The 23,311-nt window shown below is 39.8% G+C and overlaps 1 protein-coding gene across 2 annotated transcripts in view; it reads left to right on the top strand.

Moving 5' to 3' along the window:
- Positions 1–23,311, top strand: part of LOC145994681 (putative U3 small nucleolar RNA-associated protein 11) — a 39,104-nt gene that overhangs the window by 5,560 nt on the left and 10,233 nt on the right. The window contains exon 2 of one of the 2 annotated variants that reach the window (XM_083130825.1): positions 5,584–6,356. In XM_083130825.1, the coding sequence (XP_082986951.1) occupies positions 5,591–6,352 (762 nt within the window). In that variant the 5' untranslated portion in view covers positions 5,584–5,590 and the 3' untranslated portion in view covers positions 6,353–6,356. Of the gene's footprint in view, positions 1–5,583; positions 6,637–23,311 lie in introns of those variants that run through there. The other variant, XM_083130824.1, reaches the window with a different exon arrangement.

Here is a 23,311-nt window from a genome sequence, read left to right on the forward strand (position 1 = left end):
TTTATCCAAGAGAAAAGTATAATTGCAACAGCCACATTAAATCACATATTTCCCGTGATATTATATCAGAACAATTTGCATCACAGAGCAAAGTGGCGTGGTTCTGACAGGAGATCAAGTGTGTATCTACCATAACACGGAGCTGCATCATCAGTATTTGTCGTGAGAAGTGTTGCAATTTTAGGGGAGACAGAGTGCTCACCTACCACCACAGGGGAGTCGTAACATCGGCATTTTTCGAGCTAGAAAATGGAAAATAACTTCCTCGACCTACAATTTAAAATACTAGTTTAAAAAGCACAATGGAAGTATAAGTTTTGGTATATTTTGCAGAAAAATGGTCTAAAATAGAAAGGCGAATTTTGAGAAACTTATCAATAAAAAAGTTAAAAAAAAAAAGGTAATGCTAATTTTTGGTGCCATAATATATCTGTATCTGTCACGTGAGATTGATTTAAAATTTTTGGGTGCATCGCCAGTTTGCACCCTTCAGTATATACGGGGGAAAATCCCCTTACCTTAAAATTAAAAAGGGTGTGTGGAAAATAACTTCCAAGGTATCAAACTCTCACGAAGATGTGTAGGCCATGTGACCTACGTACAATTGAAAACAGCAGTTTAAAATCACCATGAAGGTATAATTTTATACCGTTTAGGTTCAGTATTGTGGATCTTGGTGTTGTGAATTTATATAGATAATTCCAAGCGTTTGCACAACATTTTCAACAGAAATTACATAATTTTATTACAAAAAATACAAGTATTTAGCCTTCTGAAAGTTCAAGGATTTTCCGCTTATGGTGCTGCTGTCGCTTCTGGACAAGCAACCCTCTGAATGTGTATTCTCCCATCTGCAGCACCAGTCATGTGCTGCTCGGAGCGGAGGAGGGGTGGGAAGGGTTTCACACCACAATTTGTAAACTTATCTTGCTTTGACATCTGGTTTATGTTTTGTCCACGCAAAGACCTTTGAAACTCAGGGAAGTGCATTCATTCCTTCGGTGGGTGGCTACTTTCAAAATACAAGACAGACAGTCTTGCAAGTTGAGGAAGTGAATCGCCATCAATTATTATAGTTTACAGAAATCACGTCTGTTTACAAGTCTGATCCGAAACAAGAAAACCAGTTACTTCGTTGACTTACTCTGTGATGCTCTCCGATTTTTTATTCATTTCTAGGTTATGCATCATAATGGGAATTGAAGAAAATGTAGGATGGGAGAGGGTGGTTCAGAGATTCCTATTTTCGCATTTTGACTTTTTTTTTTACCTAATACAATTATAAATTCTTGCTAAATCTTTTGTGCCGCGGTGAGACTCAAGAACTGATTTATTTTAATTTCTTGAGGCTCAAAGTATTATTATTATGATCATGATGCATATTATTATTATTATTATTATGAAATGTATAAAGTGCAAAATTTAATAGGATGACTGCTCTGTATGAATTTGGTGTGGACTAAGAAAATTTTAATAAATTTATTTCCAAACCATGAATTTCATCTGAAATTAATGATCTCCCCGATCGCATAGTGGTAAGTAACGTCATCACCTTGTAATCATGGGGTCCCGAGTTCGTGTCCCACTTTAAACTGTATGTCCAATCTCAATTACCCTATCTGTGCATGACATTGGACTTACTACAAAAAATCAATGTAATATTTTGTGTAAGAATCAACAATTTTGACTGATGTGTCGGCGTTAAATAAAACTAAAAATTATAAGACAAATTATACAAAAATAAGAGAAAATTTACGAAGGGGAAAATTTATTTTACTGGTTGGAAGATGTAGAGGCTGAGGAAAATGAGATAGGAGACATTTTCCTAGAATCCCCTTCAATTTGAACAGTGACTTGACATTGGTAGAAGCACTACTGTGTAACACAGCCTAAGGTCATTTATTCTGATTTTTTGTGATGAATTTTATAAGTTGTGCAGTATCCCCAATCTGGAAAGTTAGGAAAGTTAAAAAAAATTAAATCAAAGGCAATAATGCACATCATTGTAACCTGGCATTGGGGAGTAGCACCCTCATTGCCAAAGATACTTGCCCACACAGCCATTAAGCTCCACCTTCCCACTAACAAGACCATGTATTCTGTGTCTATTGGTTTAAGTTAGGGTACATAAACCTGTAGTCTTTATATCAGAGAGGGAAAGTCAAAATGGAAGCAGCAGTGGTAAGAGCCAATAAGAGCAGGCAGCATAGATGTGATACTCATAGGTGATGTCAGGGATTTTGGTCAAAAAAATAGATTTTCATAATTCTTGGGACACCTTGTTGTGCAAGAGTATAGATAATGATTTAGTAGACTAGAAATGACTGTTGAAGTAAGTTTGGAGAAACTGATTTGCATGTTTTGAAAATGCAGAGTATTAATTTGTGAGGAATTATGTTATGGAAACTGGTGATGGAACATGTAAGGTTTGAAACATTATTTTCATGTGGATAACATTTGTAGGAAATGAAATTGAGTCTGAATTAGTAAGGTCATCAAACCTAACTAACACTCTGGCCATCTTAACCCGAAGGTTCATGGCTGCAGCAACACAGACCTTCCATCTGTCCCTATCCTGAGCAAGATCTATTCACTTTTTTCCATCACTAACGAGTTCCGCTAGGTCCATCTCAACGTTATCTCTCCATCTTTGTCTTGGCCTTCCTTCATCAAACCTAACAATCCTAAAGTACTTAAAATTTATACATGGTAACACTATATGAGCATATAGGAGTGCAATTTATAATGCAAAGAGCATTTAGGACAAAAAATGGATAAATTTTTCTGTCTGAAATTCAGTAAATCATAAAACCTGTTCGGTATGTACTTACAGACATGTATAGAATTTGGAGAAATTGAAAAACTATAATTTTGAAAGGAAATTTTCCTTTCAAATCAATATAACTGAAAATGGCGAACATTAGAGATACACCATTCAGTACCTTATGGAAGGCAGTTACCAGAGCTTGAATTTGACCTAAAGGGGTATTGAGTGGAAGTACTGTTGGAGACAGTTGACACAAGTTACTCAGGATGGTGAGATTTGACAACATGTACATCTATTTCATCTCAAAATCTGTAAAACTGACATTTTGCAACTATTTTCCTAATCAACCATCTGGAATTATAAGTAATGAATTTCTGTTTTTGGTTCCTTTGGTGAAAATGGCTATCAGTTGGTGTAATTAACCACACCGGCATATTTTCAACCTATTTTTTTTTTAAGAAATGTAAAAAGCTTGCTGAAGATAGAATGAAAGGTTTTCGTGTTTAATCCTGCACCATAAGAAATCAGTGAAACAAAGTGTTACCTTGATATAAGAATTTCTGGCATTTTCCCTTAGCAAACTCTTAATTTTAAGATATGTCAATCTTGTTTTTTTTTCCAAATTACTTACTTTTATCCTTTGTTCAAAAGAGAATTAGACCCTTCCAGAATACATTTAATTTTCCAATTATATAAAATGAAATTTCTAAATAAGAAGATATATGTTTCTTGTAGCCTTCAAAATATCAAATCAGGGTAACAAGAAGCATGTTGTTTCAAGTTTTCTCTTGTTTATGAGAAAGAAAAAAATCACTGAAAGCTTGTTCATTTGTCCACAAACTTGTGTTAAAAATCTAGAATAAATTCTTACCAAAGTTCGAGAAATCCCCTCCATTCTCATCATCCTCCCAGAAAGGTACAACTTTGAGTAATGAAGATTTTGGTAGACATATTTGTAAGACAGTTAAAATGTCCAGAAATGCACGTAAACTACCTAGTCATATCATAAATACTGACACAACATTGAAAGTGAATTATGACGAAAGTGTTAAAGATACTTTAATGTCCTGATTGTATAGGTTACTTACAGGTCTAACGAACACATAACACCAATCATTTTTCAAAATGGCCACCTTTGGCCTTCACACAGTCCTGAAGTCTCTGCGGCCACTCATCTACAGCATTACGCACTGTCTCCGTAGGGAAAGTCGCCACTGCCTTCACCAGGGACCGTTTCAGACTGTCAATATTGGCATGCCTCCTTGTACAGACCATGCCCTCAAGCACTGACCACAATTTGTAGTCTAACGGGTTGAGGTCAGGGCTGCTAGCAGGCCAATCAGCTGGAGCAATGAAGTCTGGGACATTGCTCTTGAGCCACTCCTTGGTAGAGTGTGCCTTATGGGCTGGTGCGGAATCCTGTTGGAAGGTCCAATGTTGGTTCCTGAACAAAGTGTCACTCAAAGGCTTCACAACAGAGTTCAACACAGTATTTTCGTAAACTCTGGCTGACGTTTTCACCCCTTTTTCACAAAAATGCAGCTTGGTGGTGCCATCATACGCCACGCCCCACCAAACCATGACTGAGGCCGGATGATGACCCCTCTGGATCTTCGGGGCTTTCTCCCGAGCTTTGTGGGATGTTGACGCATACACCCGGTCATTTTGGCGATTGAAAGTTTCCTCAATGTTGAATATCTTTTCATCTGTGAAAATAATTTTCCTGTGGCCATTGTTGGCGTAACGCTGCAGGAGGCGTTTTGCTTTTATCACCCTCTGCTCTTTCAGACGTGCATTGAGGAAGTGACCTGTACTTCGCCGGTAAGCCTTCAACCCCAAGTCACTTCTTAACACAGGAGAGACTGACATTTTGGGAATGCTCAGCTCACGAGCAAACACTGCCTGCTTTCGTACAGGATTTCTCCGAATACGAGCTGCCACTGCTTGCACTAACTTTTTGGTTCGTACGCTGCATGGGCAGCCTTGCCTTGGGCGATCATCAACTGTCCCAGTCTCTGTGAATCGCTTGATGGTCCGATACACGAAAGATTTGCTGATATTCAACTTTTTAAGTGTTCTGAATATCATGGGGGCTGTTTGACCCACTTTATGAAGCGCTATTACTGCCCCACGATTTTCGTAATCGCCCCACTCCATAGCTACACTTTTACGAACACACTTCCTCTATGACAGCTCAACTCACAATGGCCCACTCCAGCCTCTTGCACAGGAAGGTTGGCCGCGATCTTGAAAACCGGTTGTACACACTGCGTCAAACTTTCTGTCAGTATTTATGATACGACTAGGTAATTATTTTTACGTGAATTGTAAATAAAAGGTCCTAGTACCGTGTAATTTTTTGTCAGCTTTTCATACCAATTCATCCTTAACCTAGTAAGGAATATAACTTTAATGGTACATGTTGTTTCAACACATATTTGTGATTTAAAATTGATACAGGTTAAACATAGTGACGGAGAGTTATACAGGTTAAACAGTAATTTTAGTGACTGAGAGTTCATCATTTAATATATATATATTTTCAATGTAGTAGATTGTTTCTGAATGCAGATGTTTTGTATTTGCAAGTAAAACTAATATTACCTTGCTGTGCTGAAAGTTGAGTGTGCCTTATTACATGTATCAACTTGCTTCTCAGACATCAGAAAATTCTTAACAAGTCATGTTGGCTTAGTTAGCCGATTGATTTCATGATCATCTTTCTGCGGGACAAAGTGATACATGTAATACAGCAATTACATTTATTAATGTTGATATTTTAACTGTTATTCATGCATAAATATATATCTTTTCAGCTGAAAAATGTCCTCGTTGAGAAGCTCACACAAACATGGACAGAAGCTCCATCGGGAACGACATCAGCCAGAAGAGCGAGCATTCCTTGGATTCTTGGAGAAAAAGAAGGATTATAAGCAGCGTGCGCAAGATTACCAAGAGAAACAAAATAAACTAAAAGTTTTGAGGAAAAAAGCCCTAGATCGAAATCCCGATGAATTTTATTTCCATATGATCAATGCTCGTGTTGAAGACGGAGTTCACAGGGAGCTGGAGAAGGATGATGAGCATACCCCTGAGCAGATAAAGTTGATGCAGACTCAGGATTTCAAGTATGTGTCAATGAAGAGGACAGTAGAAGCACGGAAAGTTGAAAAGCTCCAGTCTCAATTGCATTTCCTTGACGTAGCCAATCAAACAAAAAATAAGCATACCTTTTTTGTTGATACGAGTAAGGAAGCGAAGAAATTTGATGTAGCCGAACGATTGAATACGCATCCATCGTTGATTTCCAGACGTATTAATCGACCTCTTGTGACAGACCTGAAAACTTTGTCCCTGCCTTCTCTAGATGATGAAACACTTCAGGAGGCATTGAAAGAAAAAAGGAAATCATACGAAGAATTGGCTAAACGGCTTGAAAGAGAAAAGCATCTTCATGTAATACAGCGCAAGCTAGAACTCAAAAGGTACTTGCACAGTAAGAGCGAATCAACTCCCAAAAGACTGAAGCCAGGAACAAAGGATTCAGCGCCAGTTTATGAATGGCAGTATCAAAGGAAACGATAATATAGTAAGTTTTTCATATGTGCACTACACTACCAGGATGGGTGGATCATATTTAGATTCATGGCATGTACATTGTTAAAATCCACCCTCGTGAATATTACAATTCCATGTTGCTCTGAAAAAGAATGTCTGCTGATTCGGTGAGAGACTGACATTAATTACAACCTATGATGTAGATTATAATTTCTGTGTCACATTATGTATAATCTACAGCACAAATAAATAAAAAAAGTGACACAGTGTTACTGAATTTGAAAAACTGTTAAATATATTTTTCAGGACCATCACAGATTTTTTTTCCTTTTGCGCAAGTAATTGAAAATGTGGGTTCTTCACTGTAAAAATTACATCCCTAATATAAAAATAATTCTATGATACTGCAAAAGAATACTTTAATTGCCTATTGATTTCAGTGAGTCACTGCCTCCATTTACTATGACAGCCAATTGTGAACATGGCAGTGTTGCCTTGAAATTGATTTTGTTTTAAAGTAGCATAGAATTCTTTTAATCGCAGAACATTTGTTATGCGAGTTCTTTAATTTCGGACTTTTGGATGTCTGGAAAAATATAACTGGGTTTAACAATAATCATGTGCATATTTGTTGAATGTACAAGGTCGTATTATGGTGTGGTTCATATATGAGGAAGATTTTTCCAAGCTTATAATTAACACTTTTCTTGAACTCTGCCAGAAGATAGTCATGTTAATAGGGTGAGGTGTAATCTGAATTTATATTATATATTTACTGATAATGTAAATGTTTACCCATAAAATTACTTTCATAATATTATATTAACTGTATCTGCCTGGAAATTATCAATATACTCGAACTTAAGATGCTCTTCAGTTGCAAAGGATGGTTGAAAGTGATGTGCTTCAGTCCTTGCAGAAAATTCTGTATACTGTTTTCAGTAGATCAATAGGTGTTTTGAAACATCTACTGTGTTCAGATTTTCAAATAGATATAAAAACAAATTGTTAATCAGAAGGAATGAGAATTATTTTTACAGCGACCATGTTAAGTTAGACACTACACACCATATTTAATATATAGGGTGTCCAAATTAAAAGTAGCCCGGTCTCGATAAACTTCTATTGCCAAGGACCATGAAAAGAAATGGAGTGTGTTTACTGATGCCCTTGAGTATCTATCACGGTTCACGTTACAATGACTATTCCATTTTACTGGTGCAATGTAACCGTCATCTGCCTCATAGACAAATTTCTTTCAACCGGTCTACTTTTAACTGGAACACCTAGTATAATACTGAAGAGAATATTTTCACTTCTAATTCTTCTACTGTACAAGTACTGTAGTTGTACATTAGACCTACTAAAGGTGTTCAGTAGAAAACCAATTTGTTACAGTAAGTTTCTAAGAACACAGTAGGGTACAATTCATAACAATAAGTTTTGTCTACAGTAAACAATTGACATTTCTAGCAGGGTTTGTATGATATATTATTCAACCTTTGAGACAATTGCTATTGCATTTTCTTATCATAGCTATGTCATAAATGAGCAGTTCAAATTTAATGTCATGAAGCGTAGTGTATATCTTTCCTTCCTCAAATACACCAAATATTTACAAGAATTAAAATAAAAAGGGACTCCCTGATGACATAGTAGTAATGTTGTCACCTTGTAATCAAGTAATCCCAGGTTTGTTAACTGGTGGAGGCTCATGGTGGTTTGGATAACACAGTCCAGTCCAATTAGCTTTTCTGTACATAAAGTAGACCTAAAAATGAACTCTGTGAATACAAAATCCTTATCTGCATTATTAATTACAAGTTGTTTGTGTATTGTGCACCACAGGAAAATAATATATTACATTGTAGTTTTTGTTTTGATTTTGGTTAATTTCCATCACTTTTTTACCTCTTGGGTTAATTATGGCTATGAGGATGAATGGATGATGGAAAATAGACAATGATACATCCATGCCATAACCAGGATTTGGACCTGGGACCTCTGGCTTCGTGGCTTATTACCAGAGCTAGGAATTTTAGGTGCAAAAATTTGCCAAAAAAGGTGCCAATTTTTGTACAAAAAAGGTGCTAAAATAGGTGCTAATTTTCAGATGTAAAATTTATTGTGAGCAGTGCATACATATATGATTCAACTGGTCTGGATAAACACATAGAGTATTCTCTGGTTTTAAATCGTTTAATATAACTAAGCAAAGAAAATTCTGTGATACATTAGAAAGCGACATAAAGGAAAATATGCTTCTTGTTACTTGCTTAGAATTAGTCATCTAGAAAACTGTTAAAATAGATTACATTCAAAATTTCTATGATCTTCTGAGTGAGGCTACATCTGCGGTCACTAAGCAGATACTTGTAAGTTGAAAAAAGAACGTTCAACGTCAACGGACACAAGTGGTGCGTATTTTGTTTTTGAAGATTGTAGGGTTTGAACAACAATTTGTAAACAATACAGCATACGACAAAAAAGCACAACTTCTAGCAATTGTAACGCATCATTGTTGACACTGTTTAAAGTCCGCGCGCTACATAAACGTCCAAGAACTGAAGAAAGCCAATTCATTGTTGTGCGGTAAACAAGAATCGCGTGCCAAGAAGCCGTGCCTCGAATGTGGGTGGGGTTAAACAGCGCGCGAGTTGTATTAAAAAAAAAATGATAAAGATGCAAAAAGGCGAAAAGGTGGAAAAGGTTCTGAGATTGTGAAAAAGGTGCAACCGAAACACCATGAGTAGAGTTCAATACGTGTTTTTTTTTTGGGGATGAGTCACTTTTTTACCCATTTTCACACAAAATAATTTTAGGTGCAGCACCTAAAATTTCTAGCTCTACTTATTATACTCAATACTCCAACATGGAGGCCAGCTACATTATAGTCATAGCATGTATAAGGGATGGAATGGATTATCTAGAATGCAATTAGTATCAACTGATATGGACATATTGGTGCAACATCTGATAGTTATACATATCTGATGTTCCTGCAAACGGCATGTAACTTAAAATCATGTAATTTTTGTTGTTATTTTTATGAATATCAAAGTGTATGTATAGTAAACACTTACCACGATAGAAGAAAAGTCTTATACGAGGCGTATTTTTTAAGTAAGTACCGTTTTGATATGTACAAGAAACAAGTATACTTTTTGTAACAATTTTATTGTTACATGAAAGACCACACTTTTATCTACATTCCCACATAATTGCCACCAATATTAAGGCATATCGAACAACAAGCTTTTGTATTCCGTCGTCATAGAAGTTTGCGGCCTGAGTTGACAGCCACTGCAACACGGCCGTTTTCAGGCTATCGTCGTCACCGTGGCGCTGACCTCCGAGATTATTCTTCAGTTGCAGAAACACGTGGTAGTCACTGGGTGCTAGATCAGGGCTGTATGGAGGATGATCAAATTGTTCCCAGCCAAATGATGCGATGCAATCTTGACAAGAAAAGTCAAGGTGCTACCTAAACGTTTGCTTTTGTGCGCCTCAGTTAACATTTTTGGTACCCATCGTGAGCACAATTTTCGATGGTTTAAGCGTTCGGTAACAATTTCGTAGATAACACTTCTTGAAACTTCAGGGAACTCCTCTGATAACGAAGAAATCGTGAAGCGTCTGTTCTCTTTCACTTTTTCGTCAACTTTCTGCACCAAATCAACAGTGATCACGGAGGGTCGCCCACTCCTTTCCTCGTCATGAACATTCTTTCGACCATCTTTGAAAGCTCTTATTCATTTGCGTACCATTCCATCACTCATAATGTTTTGTACGTACACTTCACAAGTCTGACGGTGAATTTCAACTGCTTTCATGCCTTTAGCACTAAGAAAACGAATAACAGCGCATATTTCACAGTCGGCGGGATTCTCAATCGGTGGAGGCATTTTAAATATGCAAAAGCAAATGTAAACACGATCGATTGTTGCAGCAATGGTGTCTGTGGCTTGCCAACAGATGTAGGTACACAGTGCGCATGCACGGGACACCAACAGCAGCGCTGCAGTTGCGGAATTTCAAAACGGTACTTACTTTAAAAATACTCCTCGAATTTCGAGGCTATAGCCTCATTGTCACATGTAGGTAGAAAGAATGGAAGTAAACAAAAGCGTAGATGTACAGAATACTGATGCCAGTATCCGCATAGTGGTGCCAGAAACAAGTGATAGAACACGGGTTTTACGAGCAGATCCTTTCACCAGTGTTTACTACGGGGTGAATGGTCGGTGGGTGCGGATCGGTAGGGAATGGAGAAATGCATATTGGGTGGCTAGATTGAGTCCGGGAGGTATGGTTGCATTCATGCCTGATATGTAGGCCCTTTCCCAACGCCTGCAGGTGGAGGTGTCAGCATGCTGGAGTAATAGATGTATTATGGCTACAAGGAAACAGTTGTTGAAGGTGGTGTTGTGCCTGTTGGTGTGGGTGGCGACAGTGAAGTCAGAGGGGGCTAGAGGTTTGTCCAGGTAGAAGTAACCACAGATTTTACAGATGAGGGTGTATATGAGATTGGAGGAGTAGCAGGTGCCCTTGGGGTGAAGGGTGAATTCACCAGCTGCGGTAGGGATCTGGAGGGTGGGGGAGGTAATGAGTATGGGGTAGGTCTTGCACCTGGGTTTGTTGCACTTGTGGGCTGGGGTGTGTGGGATGGGAGCAGTGGGTGTATTACGGACCAAGATGTTCTTGAGGTTGGGGGGGCGTCGGAAAACGACCTTAGGTTTGTCCCGAAAGATGTCTCTGGTGTCGGAATCACTGTGAAGGATGGGAAGGAGGTAGTGGATGGTATGTTTGATTTTCAGGAGGTGCAGGTGGTATTGGGTTATCAGAGCGGGAGGGTTGATTTTGGGTTGTATGGTATGGGTGTGGGAGGTGGTCCTGATTATTTGTTTGTTGATGAGGGGGGAGGGTAGCCCCGGTTGATTAGGGCTTGGTGCAGGTGTAGGTTGTAGTTTTGGCAGGATGAGGGGGATGAGTTGAGGTGTTGGACTCTAAGGGCAAAAGGAGAATGGTATGGCTTTTTTTGGTTGTTGGAGGGGGGGGGGGGGTGAGAGCTGGAGTAGTGAAGATATTGGAGGTGTTTGGTTGGTTTGATATGTATGTATGTTTCCAAGTGGTCTCCCACGATGTGGATATCCACATCTAGGAAGGTCACTTTTTCTTTGGAGTGAAACCAGGTGAATTTGAGAGTGGTGAAGTCGTTCAGTTGGTTTAGGAAGGTGGTGAGGGAGGGTTCGCCATGTGTCCAGAGGAGAATAATATCATCAATGAATCTGAGCCAGAGGAGTGGGTTCAGTGGTTGGGAGTCCAGGAACTCTTGTTCGAGCCTGCCCATGAACAGGTTTGCATAGGAGGGAGCCATTTTGGTTCCCATGGCTGTGCTGCTTAGTTGCAGGTAATGCTGGTCTCTGAAGTGGAAGTTGTTGCAGGTGAGTACAAGGTTGGCTAGTTGAATCAGGAAGTGGGTGTTGGGAATGTGTGGTTTGGGTCGGCTGTTGAGGAATTATTCAGTGGCACGGAGGCCATGGGTATGGGTAATGTTGGTGTAGAGGGAGGTGACATCAACAGTGCTGAGGATGGTGTTGGGTGGTAGAGGTGGTAGGTTGTGGATGACGTCAAGGAGGTGGTTCATGTCACGTAGGTAGGAGGGTAGGGCATGGACAAGGGGTTGGAGATGGGAGTAGACAAATGCTGATATGCATTCTGAGGATGAATTGTAACTGGACACAATGGGTCTTCCAAGGTTGTTCGATTTGAGGATTTTGGGGAGGAGGTGGAAAGTGGGGGTTGTCTGGTATGAGGGTGGAGTTGGATAAGTCTTCAGGGTGGGCCTTTGGAGAGGACAAATTCACGGATTTTTTCCAGGTGTGAAGTGGATAAATCAACCGTGGTGGGCGTGTAGGTGGTAGGATCGGAGAGTTGGCGGGAGGCTACTGTGGTGGACCCTTTGTCGGCAGGGATGATTTTGACGTCTGGGTTTTTGCAGAGATATCGGAGGGCTTGGGGCCCTCCTTTTGCCCTTAGAGGCCAACACCTCATCTCAGCCAAAAATACAACCTACACCAAGCCATAATCAACCGGGACTACCCTCCCCCCTCATCAACAAACAAATAATCAGGACCACCTCCCACACCCATACCATACAACCCAAAATCAACCCTCCCGCTCTGATAACCCAATACCACCTGCACCTCCTGAAAATCAAACATACCATCCACTACCTCCTTCCCATCCTTCACAGTGATTCCGACACCAGAGACATCTTTCGGGACAAACCTAAGGTCGTTTTCCGACGCCCCCCCAACCTCAAGAACATCTTGGTCCATAATACACCCACTGCTCCCATCCCACACACCCCAGCCCACAAGTGCAACAAACCCAGGTGCAAGACCTACCCCATACTCATTACCTCCCCCACCCTCCAGATCCCTACCACAGCTGGTGAATTCACCCTTCACCCCAAGGGCACCTGCTACTCCTCCAATCTCATATACACCCTCATCTGTAAAATCTGTGGTTACTTCTACCTGGACAAACCTCTAGCCCCCTCCGACTTCACTGTCGCCACCCACACCAACAGGCACAACACCACCTTCAACAACTGTTTCCTTGTAGCCATAATACATCTATTACTCCAGCATGCTGACACCTCCACCTGCAGGCGTTGGGAAAGGGCCTACATATCAGGCATGAATGCAACCATACCTCCCGGACTCAATCTAGCCACCCAATATGCATTTCTCCATTCCCTACCGATCCGCACCCACCGACCATTCACCCCGTAGTAAACACTGGTGAAAGGATCTGCTCGTAAAACCCGTGTTCTATCACTTGTTTCTGGCACCACTATGCGGATACTGGCATCAGTATTCTGTACATCTACGCTTTTGTTTACTTCCATTCTTTCTATCTACATGTGACAATGAGGTACAGCCTCGAAATATAAGACTTTTCTTCTATCGTCGTAAGTGTCTCCTACACCATTTTTATATTTTTACATTTTGCTAAGTAAACCTACTGCTATTACATTACCTGTTTTCATACAAGATGTACCTAAAGTCATCTAGCTAGCTAGCTCATTGCCCAAGCATGTTAAGTGATTGACTATTTGATCTCCCCACCGAAGTTATAGTACGAGGGCCACTATTTATATTTTGAGCCTTGGCAACACTGATTGAAGTTAGGTGCGATTTGACGTTTGCACGGAATCGTCTGGCATTATTGATCATAACGTACTTCAAATGTTTTGTCAATAGCTTGATTTGTGTTGTTTAAGGTGCCTTGGAGATTGCGCGACAACAATAAAATGGAATTAACTCGTGAACATTTTCGTGCGATGATTTTTTACGATTTTCAACGTGGATTATCAAGACGAGTGCATCGATCAACTTACTTCCTCATTTGGCGATGAAGCCCCATCCTTTGCCACTGTGAAACGCTGGTATAACGAATTTAATCGTGGCCGCCATTCGCTCACCGACGAGATTCGTGAAGGTCGTCCAAAATCAGTTGTTCAAGAAAACATTTATGCTGTGCAAAACCTAACACTGCAAGACCGTCATGTGACATACTGTGAGATTGAGGCAACCATAGGCATTAGTTCCACCAGCATATATAAAAGATTACATGATCATTTAGCTGTGAGAAAGGTATGTTTTCGTTGGATCCCACACAATTTGACAAAAACTCAAAAAGATGCTTGCGTCAATTGGTGCAAACAAATGCTCAATTCAATCGTGGTGCTTCAAAAGACGTATATAAGATTGTAACAGGTGACGAATCATGGATATATGCATATGAGCCGGAACGTAAACAGCAGTCGACTGTATGGGTGTTTCAAGATGAACCCAATGCAACAAAAGTTGGTCGCGCTCGAAGCACATCGAAACAAATGGTTGCCTGTTTTGTCAGGAAAACTGGTCATGTGGCAACTGTGCCTTTAGAGGAACGTAGAACGGCAACTCTGAATGGTACACAACAATTTGTTTGCCAGAGGTCTTCGGTCAAATACGGAAAACAAACAAATGCCGTCGGATCATTCTTCATCAAGACAATGCCAGCTGTCACACATCTCGTCTAACAACCGACTTTATGAACATTCAAAAAATCGAATTGATGGGTCATCTGCCGTACAGTCCTGATTTGGCACCCAATGACTTCTTCCTGTTCCCGAATGTCGAGAATAAATTGCGTGGACAACGATTTTCGTCGGCGGAAGATGCCGTTGATGCGTTCAAAAACCATATTATGGAGGTGTCTCAAGAAGATTGTAAAAACTGCTTTGACAAATGGTTTGAACGAATGCAAAAGTGTATTGACCATAAAGGAGAATACTTTGAAAAACAATAAATCAGTTTTCAATGCCAAATTCCTGTTTTTTCATTGTTAGGCTCAAAATATAAATAGTGACCCTCGTAGCACCAAGCTTTCCGGAACCTCAGGAAATATGCAAATTACAGGCTTCCCCATATCTGAAACTGGTGACACTAGCGCCACAGCTCCCATGCCAAGGTTTCAAATGTGTTAGTGGATCTTTACTGAGTTCCAGTCTAGGCCTGGGCATGGGTATTCTTTGCGAGTGTCCCATCATCAATTTCATCTTATCATCCTTCATGCTTATTGGTGTGATCAGCCAAATGTGGCAGAAAGGAGAGACAATAACAAAACTACAAAACCCAGTCATCTATTTCAATGAGGGAATATACAGAGGTTGATCGGGTTATATCCGACTGATACGTAAAGTATACTTACCCTATGAAAAGCCATGCCGCCACCAGCGGTTTTGTTCTATGGGACCACCAGCATTATGGACTATTGCCTGACATCGCAATTTCCACTGCAAAATAACAACATGGAGCACATGCATAGAAATTCCATCCCATTCCTCCTTAACAGGCTTTCCATAGCCCAGTGAGGGTGTAGACGTAGTTTTAACAGTCGAAATTTGCAGAAATCCATTGGACTGTCATCAGGGCTTTTGACAGGAATGTCATTAAAGGGAATACCATGGATTCCTGTTTTCTGCTCCATGTCCTGATAAAACCGGAGGGATGATCTAGCAATGTGGCTGGATGCTTTGACCATGTGGATCCGCACCTGGTTGTTGTTGGCTCCGTACAAACGAGGGATGTCTGTCCGATAGACTGGGCCCATAATGGATTCCTGGAAGTAGGCAGCATTCACCTTTATGTTTTTCTCCACCTTACGTATCTCCAACTTCCCCTCGTAACCGTATCCGGCGACAATCATGATTCCCTGCGAAAAACTCGGTACGTCCCTTGCCAGAGGTGTCACGGTACTTAATTGCCCTAATGTAGGCCTCATCTAATGTGACAACTGTCTTCCATTTTGACTCTTCCAAGTGTCTTTCGTACAGTTTGCGGCAGTTGGTCTTGCATTCTGCAATGTGCCATGAACACGATGCTCCGGCAACTGCAAGCTCAGACACAACACTGGTTTTAAGGCCAGTTTCAAGGTTCTGGCGCAACTACACATTTAGCAGCAGCTTTGCTAAATCTGTTGAATGTAGTCCGATCAGCCTTCTGTATATAAATATAGTATAATTTAACATACATATGTCTACTGCACTCCAGTGTACTGTAATTCAATATGGCCTCTACCCATGTCTAAACACACTCCATCGTTTGGTGGTGGTGCAAAATGTAGACTGATGAAGGCTGCTGATGCTTTGATACAATTATGTAACACCATTAAATCACTGGCCTCATGTTCATAAACCTCGGATTTGGTGACTCCATATTCACCTTCTAGGCAAGGTGTTTACATACTCTCAAGAATAAAGAAGTAAGTACTAATGTTTTTCTTTAGCTTCTCTTTGGCTCTGACTGAGTCCCTTCCCCAGGGCAGGTCCATGCGGGTACCTTAACCTGGTGAGCACCAACAAGTCCATTGAAATAGATGGTGACTTTATGGACACCGTGTACATCTCAATAACTGAAGGATTTAACTTTTTCTGAACATGTGCAATTTTATATCAATAAATTCAAAAAAATTCATTATCAGACCATACCTTGTGTGTTTACATGTCTTACAGTTTTGAATCACTCATTAATAGCAGTAGCGGCTCGTGCCTAAAATAACAGGTGAAGAAGTATATTTATAGGCAATGAAAACAAATAGTAAGTGCCAGTGCCCCCCCCCCCCCAATTTAAAACGCCTTTTTTGTCTTCATCCGTCCATCTGGAAAATGGTGTCTGCAACAAATTACACACTAAGTCATTTACTGGGTTCATTGTAGAAACCACAGCTCAACACATGAACACAACACACGATAGGAAACGCGAAACACACACGCGGAACAAGATCTCGCGAGAACGCGAAGATTTTGCCACAAGCACTGGATGCGATGTTTTCTCCGACGAGAGAACTGATTCACGTAGAGGGCGACACCATGTTCAAGGCCAACGCTAGGTGACGTCACCGTTGCCATGACAACCGGCTAAGTCTTCCGCAACCTAGCGGTGTTTGCTCTTGCGTTGGGACGAACTCAATACGTGCGTAGCGCCGAGCGGCGTGTTATTTGAGTATTATCGTGTGCGTTCTGCTGGGAAATAGTTTAATTTAATAAGCAAATGAAAAATGTCAATATTAATTTGAAAATTAGTTGAAAACATCTGCACTTGTTGCACTTGGCCAGCCGCCACTGATTAATAGTAATGTGCAAATTATGAACCATTTGGTGGGAGAGGGGGTTAGGTGTGTATGATTATGGGCTGGGTTGTATATGATTATTTGAAACATCACTGTCAACCTGAGTGTATTGCTGTGGCTATTTTTATGTATCATCATCATATAAAATCACTACTTGGCTATTTATGTTCTAGGGATTGTTGCTATTGTTATTTTTCAGTATAGGAACAGTGCGTACGGTTCTGACAATGTAGCTGGACAGCTTTAGTTTGCAACTTAAGTGCAAATATTTTGTATGTCAGGGTCACTATTTCGACTTTTTAGATGCTTGATCTTTAGCAGACTTCAGCCTCTTTCAAATGTAAAACAAAAAAAAAATGTAGTGGAAATCTATTTATCATGGGCATTTGTGGTTGTTTTTCCCCTGTTAGTGCCATGTTCTTGTAGGAAAGAATATTATGGTATCTTGTTCCAAGTGGCCCTATCGCTCCACCAAAAAAACTGCATAACAAAAGTTCTAAAATGTACTCATAGGGTCCTACAAACATGCATTTTTTTTTTTTTTTGATAGTTGACAGGCAGAAGTTTTTAGTATTTTTTGTGGTATGTAAATTCAAGAAACTAGGATGCATAGCCATTGTTAGAATCAATAGACTGATTATTTTTTATGCTAAACTACAATTTTCAACTATACTTAACAAAATTGTAGGTATCTATACGCTTTGGAATTTTTCAGTTCATTTTAGATTAACAAGAAGGTTACAGGCTCTTCCTAAATAAGAAGTGATTGAGTAAATTATTATTATTTCTTCTAATTGCACCTGTGTTGGGATGGAATGTCAACATTGCACTTTTGTAAAAGCCATAGCTAAAATGAAACAAACCAAACTCTCACCATGAATAGTCATTCTATGAATTAAAAAAAAAATAATAATAAAAACGTTCTGTGCATTTGAAAAGTCTGCACTTTAAAATTCTTAACCAATAAAAAGTTATTCCTGCTTTTGACAAACTTTCATTACTCGTATCGCATTGAAATTCAAGTACATAATACCTTGAAACATATATAAATAAATATAATAAAAAACTAATTAAGCAAATAAGCAACCTGCATGTTAAATGCTGCCACGTGGTGCTGAGACTGATATAATCCCAGTCATCCTGAATGCTATTCTTTTTCTGGGATAACAGTGGTCCCAGCTGCCTGCAATAGGTTAATATGGTGTAGTGTAGGTGTGTGTGTGACAATGTATTTTCATCTAAAAGATTAATTCCTGCTTGATTCTTGTCCTGCAAAGAAGAGAAATAAGGAGCATAACATTGGCAATTTCTTTTCGCTCAATGTGTCAGTTTTATTTGGTTTGGTATTATCTTTTTATGCGACATTTGTTGTCCCGCACCATCGCCATGTGGTCTAAGACATCATGCTTTGAGCTCCAGCTAGAGGACATGTACAGGTTCAAGTCTCCGGGGTAGCATAACAACATTTCTTGTGAGGTTTTGGCCTGTATATGGGACCAGTGGCCACCCACCATCATGAGGAAATTGGGGGAGCTACGAATGAGTAGCATAACCTGGTCATGGAAACCTACAACAACTGGGGTTCGTCATGCTGACCGCACAACCCATAACTGGTTGATGATCTCCCACCTCGTCAGATGAGAGTGAGGGTTGCAGTCGGTAGGTAGGTCCTAGCTCTCGCAGGCTGTTGCACCATGGGTTACTATTAAGTATCGTAGAAGTGTTCCATGGCATCACCGTGTGTGCACAATTTTTTATTGAGACATGACTATGCTGATCTTCATGGCAGATGTCCTGGGTTCAAATTTCAGCCTGGGCATGCGCATTCTTTGTGAGTGTCCTTCATCACGTCATCACTCATCCTCATTTTGGCAATTAGCAAAATGCAGTAAAAAGTTTCCTGTCCCTGTTCAGATTTTAGAAATATCTTCCCGATTTTCAGGGTCCTGAACACACAGCAGGGTTCCCACACACCTGGAAAAACCTGGAATTCTCGGAATTTGAAGAAAAGTAAAAACTCGGGGAAAATCATCTAATTATCATTGAGTCCCAATGAAGCACATCTGAAGGACTAAAATTTGCTTGTTCTTGTACTAATAATTCAAACTTCACTAACTTGCTTTATATGATCTATTTTGAAGATTTTGTCTTTAGATATGTGTTTATTTTGCAACACATATTAATTGATATTATAACAGGGTGTCTACCAGTCAATAAATCAAAGGATAGGTCAATATAGTCAAGAAATTTTGCTATTTTTTACAGTATAGTGAACTTCCATTGTTATATACCTATACTGGGATTTGATAAAATTGAATATTTGGAAATGTAAAATTGTATTGAGTTGTGGTTAAGATTTGTTCACTTTATTTCTTAAGAATAATTTTTACATTCATTAATAACACAGGCCTGTGATGAAAAAAATACAAGGGAAGTGATAGGTGAACTTTATGTATTTTGTGGTGCTGAGTTAAAAAAAAATAAAGAAAAATGTCTTATCACATCACGTTTTCTTGAAAAATTTAATTGTACGTGGATTTGTATGAACATTTACAATAAATATGTTGTTTCGGCGTGGAATATCTTTCCTCCCTGCCTGACCATCATTCTACCGTGGTGAAACGATACCCCTCTGTGACTCCCCCCGTCGCAATCGCTCTCGACCAATAGCGTCGTGCAAATCCTTAACTTGGTTCGCCTACTGCGCAGGAACGCACGCTAAGCCAGCGTAATCGGCAGTCACCTTCCAGTTGTGTCGAGCTTTATCTGGATTGATCCTGAACGTGTTATTCGTAAGACTGAATTCTCGCGCCTTGTCTGGAGGCAACAGAAACGATATAAAACAGATGTCCTCATGAGGGACTCAGTTTATCACTCTTTAACCCAGCAGATCATGTACTTACAGTGTTCGTAGTAAGATAAAAGACGTGGAAATTTGTAAGTTCGTCTCAATTTGTCTTTCATGTGTAGTGTCGTGTGTGCGCTGATACAGTGACAAGTGGAAACTGCATCACAAAAACAATTGTAACTGGTGCTTTCCTCTGTGCATTTCGTGAACCATGGCTTCGAGTTTGAGACGTTGTGAAAATGTGCCAGATGACTTTTGTTACATATGCGGCGAATATAGTGTTCTTAAACATCGCATGAGGAGCATTACAAACTATGTAAGAAAACTTTATCTTGCGTATTTTGGCATGAAACTCGGAGACCAGGACAAATCGTTTGCTCCTCATAAAGTGTGTGTGCAGTGTCTCAATGATCTATGCTCATGGCTCAACGGAAAGAAGATTGCTTTACGCTTTGGAATTCCTATGACAAGGAGGGAGCCGAGAAACCACTGTGATGATTGTTACTTTTGTGCCTGCCATGTCCGTGGGTATAAACGAAAAAATCACAAGCTAATCTCTTATCCTGAGAACATTCTATCGGCCATACGCCCCGTTCCTCATGGACCTGATGGGCCAGTGCCTTTGCCTCCAACTTAATTAACAGTCATCTCTTCAGAGTCGTAAGATTCGAAATATCCAGACGGTCAAGGCTCCGATACCAAATATAAGCCCTCTGGAGGCGATTCACCTCAGCCCTTCTCTCAGGTTGAACTTAATGATCTGAATAGAGACCTGGGCCTTTCGAAACAGGCAGCTGAATTGTTGGGCTCCAGATTGAAAGAAAAACATTTATTGGCCAAAGGAACCACGTTTTATTGGTACAGGAATCGAGAAGAGGACTTTGTTCAGTACTTTGAGGAAGCGGAGAACCTGGTCTATTGTTGTGATGTTCTCGGATTGATGAGCAAATTTAATATCACCTACGATAAAGATGAATGGAGGCTGTTTATAGATTCATCGACAAGGATCCTGAAAGCTGTCCTCCATCACGGAAGCCAGTATGCATCTGTACCAGTTACACACTCGGTACATTTACAAGAACGCTATGAAGAAAACCTGGCTCTCGTCCTCAACAAAATAAAATATGCCGACCACGGTTGGACCATTTGCGGTGATTTGAAAGTTATCTTCATGCTTCTTGGTCAACAAGGCTGCTATACAAAGTTCCCATGTTTCATTTGTGAGTGGGACAGCCGTACAAAGACTCAACATTGGGTCAAGAAAGAATGGGCTAAAAGACAAATCTTGAACCAGGCACCAAGAATGTGATTCGGAACAGCTTAGTTGACCCAAAAAAACAATTGTTACCCCCCGTTGTATATCAAATTAGGTGTAATGAAGCAATTTGTCAAGGCTATTCCAAAACATGGCAATTGTTTCAAATACCTGTGCAAAAAGTTTCCAGGTTTATCCGCAGCCAAGTTGATAGAGGGAATCTTTGTTGGTCCAGATATCAGCAAGCTCATGAAGGATAAAGACTTTGAGACTAGCATGACAACAAAGGAGAAAGAAGCTTGGGTTGCCTTCAAAGATGTGGTCAGTAAATTTCTGGGGAATTACAAGGACCCTGACTATAAAGCAATTGTTATGAAATGCTGGACAAATTTCAAGCATTGGGTTGCTCCATGAGCATCAAACTACATTTCCTTCACTCACATGTGGACTATTTCCCCGAAAATTTAGGAGCAGTCAGCGAAGAACAGGGTGAAAGGTTCCACCAAGATATTAAAGATATGGAGCGCAAATATCATGAACGATGGGACAAGAACATGCTCGCCGACTACTGTTGGATGTTAACACGAGACAGGCCTGAGATTGCACATAAAAGAAGAACGTCAAAAAGAAGTTTCAAATGCAAAAGGGTACGTACATAAATATAAACTTTGTTTGTGTTTGGTTTTGTTGTTTGTTCAGTTTACAATTTGTGTCAAACGTTCATGTACACATACATTGCTCCTCGTGGTCAGTCGTCTATTTTATGTACGTTACCTTAATAAACACAATTGAACATAATACGTTGGTGCTTTTTTTCTAGAAACTTCACCATAATGGGATGTTAAAAGTGTAAACGCAAGGGAACTTTGTGTTTTTCTCTCGACCAGAGGCGGCTCGTGCGATCTGGCAACAGTGGTTTTCTTAAAACTTATAAAAAATAAAATCAATTGCTAATAAATCAATTTGCATCACCAAGCATCGATTTTACATAGATTTAAATGGATCAAAACCACTGTTGCCAGATAGTGCAGGCAAAATTGTTTGCGGAAATTCCTTTTCACATAGGATTTTAGCAAAAATATCAATATCGATTGTACAAAAAATCCTGACGTGATGGGAAAAAATGGAGGTCATTTTCCAAATCAGCACACCCAATAATATAAAACTCAGCAAACACGTCTCTTGTATTTTTCAACAACTTCAATTTCGCAGGCCTGTGTAATTAAAGCAAATCTTAATCTCTTCTTAAAGTACAGCTTCAGTTTTCATTGTAACCAGCCTTGGGGCAGGAGTTTTTTATTGAATAAAAATATCTATTTTCTTAATTTCCAAGTATACCTAAGTAGGGGGCGATTAAATAAATATTGAAAATAAAGAAAAAAAAGGTCAAGAATTTTGGATTTATTATTTCGGTAGACACCCTGTATAATAGGGTGGATCGAAAAACCGTTTTTTTTTCGAAATCGGTCTGCGGCTAGTGCTTAAAGTTTGTGGTTGATGGTCCTTATAACCCATATAAAATTTCAACTTGATCGGATAATATCTTCAGGCTGCGCTTTTTAGTCAAAATTTTAAATTTTTATGAAAAAATGTCAAAAATTTGCAATTTTTCCTGATGGTTTCTCGATGTTTCTGGAGTGATTTAATGGCAAAAAATTACATATATTGCTTGTATGTTGCTTAAGATTAACGATTTAGTGTGTTTGAATCAGGGAAAATGGTTTCTTAGTTCGCCAAAATTCGTCAAAAAATGCCAAATATACAGAAATGTTACGGATGTTGGGTAGGCAATAACCCGCTATAATTACTCGACCCCACCGACTTAAATTTACCAAAAACGATAAGGTAATAGGAAATGAAGTAAACTGCAGATCTTAGTTTATCGACTAATCGACTATCCAACACTCACCACGAGGAGATGGCTGCAATCGAATGCCGCCCGCACACCCACCCAGGTAGACTGGCATATTTAGGTTTTAAAGTCTGCTTTGGTATCAAACTTTGGTAATATTTTCCTGTCATCCAATCGAGCTCTAATATAGGCATCTCTTCAATTTTTTCGAACTGGACGATGGGCCGGTCTTGGCAGGTAGACAAGCTCTTTCCTACGTCGCCATGAAATCCCTTCAGGCCGGATGTCTTGCCGTCAATTTTCTCAAAAATGTGTCTTAGGGGCAGTTCGTTAGAATGCAATTGA

The sequence above is a fragment of the Lepisma saccharinum genome, chromosome 11, assembly GCF_977018435.1.
Source record: "Lepisma saccharinum chromosome 11, izLepSacc3.1, whole genome shotgun sequence".
In the NCBI taxonomy this organism is placed as follows: Eukaryota; Metazoa; Arthropoda; class Insecta; order Zygentoma; family Lepismatidae; genus Lepisma; species Lepisma saccharinum.